Consider the following 8,050-nt stretch of genomic DNA (forward strand, 5'->3'; position numbering starts at 1 on the left):
GCAATGCAGGGGATATCAGTTCGATCCCTGGTCAGGAAGATGGCAGCGGAGCAACTAAGTCAGTGCACCACAACTACTGAATCCTCCATCTAGAACCTGAGAGCTGCAAGTACTGAAGCCCCTAGAGCCTGAACTCCGGCAGCAAGAGAGGGCACCGCATTGAGAAGCCTGAGGAACACATTTAGATAAAGCCCATGCGCTGCAACGAAGACTCAGCACAGCCAAAAAATAATTTAAAATACATTTTTCAGAAAGGAATATTTTATTATTGATCTTTTCTTTTTTTTTTTAGAATTGCTGGGACATGGTGATAATGAAAAGGACACTGACTTTTAGTGAGTTTTGTTTTTAAATTCTTTAGAAACAATACCCTCTTATTGATTGCTTAGAGTGGCAGGACCTCTGCTACCATGCCCACCCTAGGCACACTGCTACAATGATTTTAAATCTTTGAAAAAAAAAAAACATCATATGGGCTAGACAAAACAGATCTCTGACCTCTGGTCTAAGGTTTATATTTGGAACTTAGAATCCCTCTTCCCACATCAGTAGCCTCCCATGTGGCTGAGCTGTCTCCCTGCGGGGCAGCACTTGGCCGCTCCCTGAAGTGAACAAGTGCAAACACTGGGCTGCTTCCCAGGACAGGACTGGGGCAGAGGTTTCTTTACTTCAACTAACTTTTGAGGTTCACAGTTCTTAGGGACAGCTTGGATGAAGTGGACTGGAGGAGGGAATCAAGCTTCCTCTACCCCCTAAATCTATTACACCAGTAATAATAACAATAACAAAAGTCATTCTTAACACCTGTCCCCTGGTTGGGGGACAGCCTCAGCATGTGGTGCAATTGTAGGCAGAAGGGGGCCTCCTCATCCCGTTTTCACTTTGTAGCATGCCCACTGAGGATTATGTCCCCCCTCTCCTCATTCTCTGTCAAGGGACTCAGTGCTGGAGAGAAGGGGCAGACACCCTGGGGCAGAAAGTAATCTCCATTATGAGGCCTGGCTTGTCTTGTAGGTCCTGCCTCAGGCCACTTCTGCCCGCCTTGGGGTCTTCATGAGCTCACGTGAGCTCACGGTAAACTCAGGCCTGCCTTTTTTCTGACTGAAATGGGTACAGGGTACAGGGGGAGGGTGGGGGTGGGGGCGGAAGCTTAAGAGCTCCGGGGTGGCGCAGGTGCAGGCACAGGGCGGTGTCTTTGTTCTTCAACTCATCCCTTCCCTCCCCCTCCTCCTCTCCCCCTTCCTCCCCGGAAATCAGCGACTTTGCCACCACCGGTATTGAAGATGCTGAGCTGTGGGGGTCAGGCCCAGAGAGGGGTGGGAGTAAAGGGGGCTGCCACAGCTGTCAGATCATAAATCAGGCTGATCCTTTGGCTCAGGGCAGGATGTCTACAGCAGGCCAGAGCAGCTGCAACTGCACGGATCGGCTACTGCCCGGTGAGCTGGGCGGGGCAGGGGCAGGGGGAGGGGTCACGTGGCCCCTTGTCCCACTTGCTGGGCCCTGGAGGGTTAGGCTGGGCAGTAACACTCCCTCCCCACTCTCTCACATCCACAGGAATCCCCTCTCTGAGCCATGGCTGGGGGCTGTGGGCCCTCTCAGGGGCTGTGACCCTGCTGCTCCTCATCTCACTGGCTGTGCACTTGTTCCAGTGGACCAGTGGCCGGAGCAGGAGCCACCCAGGGCACGGACGGTGAGTGGGGGACAAGAAAGATGGGCAGATGGAGAGTTCCCCCTTACCAACAAGCCGCCTCTCATCCCCTAAAATCTGTGTTGCAGCTCTGGGGAGTCTGTGGAAGACGTTCCTCTGTATGGGAACCTGCATTATCTGCAGACAGGTAGGAAGCTGGTCAAGGGGAGGGGTGCAAGTGGCCAGGTCCTGGGTGCAGGGGAAGAACCAGAAGTGACCAGACTCCTGTTCCCTGCCCCAGGACGGCTGTCTCGGGAACCAGGGCCAGGCCCACAGGATGCAGCCCCTGGAGGCCCTGCCGGGGTGAGTCATTGCGGCTGAAGAGGGGAGGGAGGGTAGTGGGGGATTTCTCAAGGGTCCCGGGAGCTTCTAACAGCCTTGCGTCTCCAGGCTGCAGAGGAGGGGATGTGCTATACCAGCCTGCAGCTGCGGCCTCCTCAGGGCTGGGTCCCCAGCCCTGGAAGCCCTATCAAGTACTCGGAGGTGGTGCTGGACTCCGAGCCGAAGCCCCCGGCCTCAGACCCTGAGCCAGAGCTCTACGCCTCGGTGTGTGCCCAGGGGCGCAGGGCCCGAGCTTCCTTTCCAGACCAGGCCTATGCCAACAGCCATCCCGCACCCAGCTGAGGCAGGGGGCCTGGCGCATCCATCTCCCCAGCCTCCTCGGTTGCATGGGTTACTGCTACCCCGTCTGGGGCCATGACTGTTTCCTGACTACCCCCTGAAGACAGGCAGCCCTTCCTCAGTCACAGGAGTGATGGTCCCTGAACTTCCTATCTGAGCTGTGAGGGAGACCTCTCAGAGGAATGGCAGGCCCTGATTCTTGAGGATGGAGGAAGAAAAGGCAGTGGCCCCCATCTCCACCCTTTTTCCCCCCCTCTATCTGTTCTTCTCAACCCCCAAACTCCAGATCCTTCCCATTCCACGCCTTTTAGTCTACCCCTGACATCTCGGTGTCTTACACCAGAAGTGGGCAGTAGGGGAGGGGGAAAGAGTCTGCGAGGTCAGTGAGGGGTATCCTCCTCAGGAGCCCACAGGCTGGACGGGTCCTGGAATCCGGTGACCTGAGAAACCCAAGCCTGCTCTCTGACTTGAGAAGCCTGGCAGAACACCAGTCTCCATCCTGCCGTCTCTGTCGTGTGCCAAAGTTTTTAAATAAAACTTCTGAAAAAAGCGTTTCGATTTGACCTAGAGAGTGAGACACACCTGCAAGAGGCCCCACATGGTGGGCCTGCGAAATCTGCTCTCTGCGCAGAGCGCTTCTGGGAGCATCTACCTGGGAAAGAGGGGCCGGAGCATCACTGATGCAGGGGTGGGTCTTACAGGTGGGGGCCGGAGTCCAGTTGCTGCTAGACCGTCCCCAGGATTTGCACACAGAGCCTCTCCACTCCCATCACCTGGGGTCTGCAAGCTTCCCAGCCTCTGACCTACCTGCCCAGGGCCATCACCCACCACCTGAGGTCTGGGCCATTTCCCCCTTCAGCCTTTGTCGATCTCCTGACAGACTTTACTGAGGTTTGAGCGGAAAAGAGGGAGAAGCTGAGGCTTTTACTTCCAAACTTCTCTCCTTTCCACTTAGAGTCCCAGAGAAAACCACAGAGTAGGTTTTCTAGGGTTCCTGGACCTTTGAGGACCCCAACCTGGGCCTCCCCAGAAGAGGTCCCGGTCGCGGTTAACAGCAGGCAGCTGGGTCTGCGTAGGAGGGAAGGTGGCTTTAGGGGCGGGTACCGGACGTGGGGAACCGCCGGCAGCTGGATGTGGGGTTCTAACAGCTGCTGTGCTAAAGCCGACTCAGTGTGCTCGCGGCCCAGGAGACATGAGACCCTGACCTTGGGAGACGCAAAGGCTGGGGTCCAGCCAACCTCCTGGGACGAGCCGGGAACAGCGGCGGCGGTCTCAAGAGCCCGCAATCCAGGCCGCAAACCTCGGCCCCTAGACGCCGTCTCGTCGCGGGATTCACACAGAGCCCGCGGTCTCGGCTCGCTCAGGACTAAGCCGCGAGCGCCCCCTCCCGACGCGACGCGGCCTCGCCACCACCTCTGCGCAGGCCTATTGCAGCTCGGCCCACAGCATGCTGGGAGATGTAGTCCCGAACGGGCGGGACCGCCCTTCTGAGTCTCTCCTGGGACTTCGCTGAGCTCTGGCCGTGTGGTCTCAGAGAGGCGGCCGTCCGTCTGAAGCTGGGTGCTATATAAACTTTGTTCTCCTTCCAGTTACCAAAGCCTGGATCCTCTGCCTTCTCTTTCTTCTACAACTCTTGGATTTTTCTTACCTTCTCATCTCGTTTATCACCGAGACTCGTGCCCTAGTCTAGGTCCTCATGCCTGAACGCCAGGACTGTGGCAACTTACCGAGTGATCTCTGCATCTAGGAAATAAGTCGAGGCAGCCAGATCCGCCTCCGACACCTTCTAAGCGCCCCCCAACCCCCCGCCACGTCTCGTTAGCTGATCATGAAATAACTGACAGTTCTCGCCCCTTCTGCAGCTCCAGGTGCTTTTCTTAGCAGCTTCCCTTCCCTCCCTGGTGTCTATTTCCAGCCCGAAGGAGCGCCTCGTCCTACGCAAATCCCCAGGGGTGGAGTCTTAGGGGAAGTCCCCGGGGCCGGGGTGGGTGTGTGTTTGGGGTGGGGGAGGGAGGTGCGTGTTGCGGGGGCTGGGGTGGAGTGGGGTGAGGAGGTGGTGGCGGCAGGAGGGCAGCCCAGCTTTCCCCCTCTCTCTGAGACTCCAGCTGGGAGGATAGGATTACGCTAAAGATGCGAAGAGGCAGGGTCTTTGGGACAATCAAAGGCGCAATAATCTTCATAACTCTGGAAGATGATGAAGGACAGGGAAACCTGGCGTGCTGGTGGCAAAGAGTCACACAACTTAGCGACTGAACAACAAAGGAATTACTTCTAGGTGGGGAAGGGCCTCAGAAGCCCTTCAGCCAAGGTCCCTCCAGCGTTGACCTTGCTCTGCACTGTCAAGATGACCTAAACTTAAAAGCTAGTTTTGGCTACAAAGGAAGGGAAACAAAGCTGAGACATGGAGACAGACCAAGTCTTAATGACTTCATTTGAAGCCTTGGATTCAGCCATGCCCAGAGCTAGACCAGCCTCCTCAACTTTTCGGTTCTGTAAGCTAATAAATTCCCTTTTTTGCATAATTCAGACTAAGCTGGATTTTTTTCTCTCTAGCAACCACAAGTTCTGACTAATTCTGTGGGGAAAGACCAGCTGATCAAGGCCAACTGAAGATGCTAAACCTCTGAGATCTTTCCTTATTGTTTAACTCCACCAACCACCCTCCTCTGATTTAATAACTAAATATTCCATCATGCCATTTGAGCCTAAGAGAGTTCTGCATATGGTGTGAGTTAATCTAGTCTCTCTCTTGCCAAGCTTTTACATTTCTAGATGTAAAGGAAGCTGAGAGACCTGACCCAAACTTATACCCACTGCAGGAATCACCCTATGAGCTTCCAGAGATTGGGAACTCATTTCCTTACCAAATACTGCTTCCACGCTTTCTTATTGTTATAGCTTCTTTTTTTAAGGAGAATCTACTTCCCTGTTACTTTTGTCACCAGTTCTGCCCCCTGAGCTAGAGTTATACCGTCTTCTCCCTCCTGTACATGACAGCCCTGGAGGAATTTGGAGCCAGCGTTGATGGATGACCGGGGTCTCCCCCCTCCACCACCACTTCGTCCCAGGAAGCGCTTTCTAAAGTTCTTTTTACAGTTCTTTTATAGAGCATATTTGCAGCCTACTCACCCTAAGAAGTGGGGGCCCATCATTTTATTGGGCACTTAATCTACAGGACCTTTGTTGTAAAGGAATATATTCATTTAGCCTGGCTTAAGTAAAGGGGTGTTTATTGTGAGGACACCTGGGTAATTAAGAGGCTGGATGGAATGGGAATCCCATAACAGTGTCTGTGATCTGACTGGGCATATGCAGACTGTTGTTATCTCTGATTCTGGCATCACTGGGGACCTTGGTGACAGGAGGATGTGGGTCTTCACACTCCTTCTCCTCCAGCCCTGTGAATCACTCTGTCTCTGCTTCTTTTATTTTCCCCCCAAATTTCTTACCACTTCACTAACCTGCTTCCTATCCCTTAAAGTGTATTCTCTACTTCATGCTTCTGCTTCCTCACAACAGTTTTATATTTCCTCCTCTGTCTCATGATCTCAGTTACATGTTTAATTATAGGAATAATGTGAGCACATGATTAAAAAAATAAAACAGATCTAAAGGGTATACAACAGTGGTTCTCAACCAGAAGTAACTGTGACAACCCCAGGGGACATTTGGCAATATCTGGAGACACTTTTGGCTCACAGCTGGAGAGGGAGTGCTGTCAGCCTGTAGTGGGTGGAGCCAGGGATGCTGCTCAACCTCAGATCAGTCACTCACAGCAGACAACTGCTGGCCCCCAAAGTTAAAAGTGCCAACGTTGAGAATTCCTACTAGAGGGGGAAAAAACAAAGTAAAAGGCCATCCCCCCCCACCTCATTCCTACACCCAGGTGTACTTCCCAGAGGTACCTACCCTTTATGGCTTCTATGTTTAAGTCTTTGGTAAACATCACTGTGCGCCTGTGCTAAGTCGCTTCAGCCATGTCCCACTCTTGCTGATCCTATGGAATGTAGCCCGCCAGCCTCCTCTGTCCATGAGATTCTCCAGGTGAGAATACTGGAATGAGTTGCCATGCCCTCCTCCAGGTGATTCCCCAACCCAGGGACTGAGCCCAAGTCTGTGGCTCCTACATTGCAGGTGGATTCTTTAGCACTGAGCCACCGCCGGGGAAACCCAGAGTATCACTGTATCTGTCAATTAGACCACCCAGAGTGAGGAGATTCTGGGCATGTAGCAACCCTACGGGAGCTTCCACACCTCTCTGGCAGCTCTCAGCTACAGGTGATAAACTTTACATGGGCTCTCCAGAACTGGCTGAGGCAACTCCCTGCAGACAAGTTTCTGGAGAGCAGCCTCAGGACGGCAGGAAGTCTCAGAACAGTAGGCTTCCCAAGAACAATGAATGGCTTTGCTGAGTCTCCCTGACTCTCCAAACAACTCATGGTGGGATCAACTTTCTCAGTCCCTGAGGCTGGGAGAATGCAAGCAAAACAGAGGGCAGACAGACCTGCTAGAGGAAACAGACAAACCTCTTAGTGAAAAAATGAGAGCCTGGAGATGTGTGTGAAACTCAAACACAAAAGATTTCCCTGAACCTGAAAATATGTTATCAAAACTAAAAATGTTCATAGATAAAGCAAAGGTGAAGCTAAAACTCAAAAACAGGTCTAGAAAAATCAAATAGATGAAATATCTCAAAACATGTAACAAAAACACGTGGATGCAAATCATGTGGTCAAAGATGGGAAACTGGAACAGACCCAGGAGAGTTAACTGCAAATTCTATGAGTTCCTGGAGAAAAAGGAACAGGAGAGGAGAGATCATAATTAAATCAGTTCAGTTCAGTTCAGTTCAGTTCAGTCGCTGAGTTGTGTCCAATTCTTTGTGACCCCTTGGACTGCAGCACGCCAGGCCTCCCTGTCCATCACCAACTCCCGGAGTTTACTCAAATTCCTGTCCATTGAGTCGGTGACACCATCCAACCATCTCATCCTCTGTCGTTCCCTTCTCCTCCCACCTTCAATCTTTCCCAGCATCAGGGTCTTTTCAAATGAGTCAGCTCTTCGAAATCAGGTGTCCAAAGTATTGGAGTTTCATCATCAGCATCAGTCCTTCCAATGAATATTCAGGACTGATTTCCTTTAGGATGGACTGGTTGGATCTCCTTGCTGTCCAAGGGACTCTCAAGGATCTTCTCCAACACCACAGTTCAAAAGCATCAATTCTTCGGTGCTCAGCTTTCTTTATAGTCCAACTCTCACATCCATACATGACCAGTGGAAAAACCACAGCTTTAACTAGATGGACCTTTGTTGACAAAGTAATGTCTCTGCTTTTTAATATGCTGTCTATGTTGGTCATAGCTTTTCTTCCAAGGAGCAAGCGTCTTTTAATTTCATGGCTGCAGTCACCATCTGCAGTGATTTTGGAGCCCCCCAAAATAAAGTCTGTCACTGTTTCCACTGTTTCCCCATCTACTTGGCATGAAGTGATGGGATCAGATGCCATGATCTTAGTTTTCTGGATGTTGAATTTTAAGCCAATTTTTTCACTCTCACTTTCATCAAGAGGCTCTTTAGTTCTTTGCTTTTTGCCACATCCATTGGATCATTGAAAAAGCAAAAGAGTTCCAGAAAAACATCTACCTCTGCTTTATTGACTATGCCAAAGCCTTTGACCATGTGGATCACAATAAACTGTGGAAAATTATTAAAGAGATGGGAATACCAGACCACCTGACCTGC

General features: G+C 51.7%; 1 protein-coding gene across 1 annotated transcript; it reads left to right on the top strand.

Moving 5' to 3' along the window:
• The first annotated feature begins 1,283 nt into the window (after positions 1 to 1,283).
• SIT1 (signaling threshold regulating transmembrane adaptor 1) lies at positions 1,284 to 2,860 on the top strand. The gene is made up of 5 exons (XM_020880421.2): positions 1,284 to 1,436; positions 1,555 to 1,690; positions 1,777 to 1,835; positions 1,929 to 1,990; positions 2,078 to 2,860. The coding sequence occupies exons 1-5, from the start codon at positions 1,385 to 1,387 to the stop codon at positions 2,309 to 2,311; spliced, it is 543 nt and encodes a 180-aa protein (XP_020736080.1). The 5' UTR covers positions 1,284 to 1,384; the 3' UTR covers positions 2,312 to 2,860.
• Positions 2,861 to 8,050: the final 5,190 nt, after the last annotated feature.

This window comes from Odocoileus virginianus, chromosome 18, assembly GCF_023699985.2.
Source record: "Odocoileus virginianus isolate 20LAN1187 ecotype Illinois chromosome 18, Ovbor_1.2, whole genome shotgun sequence".
Taxonomy (NCBI): domain Eukaryota; kingdom Metazoa; phylum Chordata; class Mammalia; order Artiodactyla; family Cervidae; genus Odocoileus; species Odocoileus virginianus.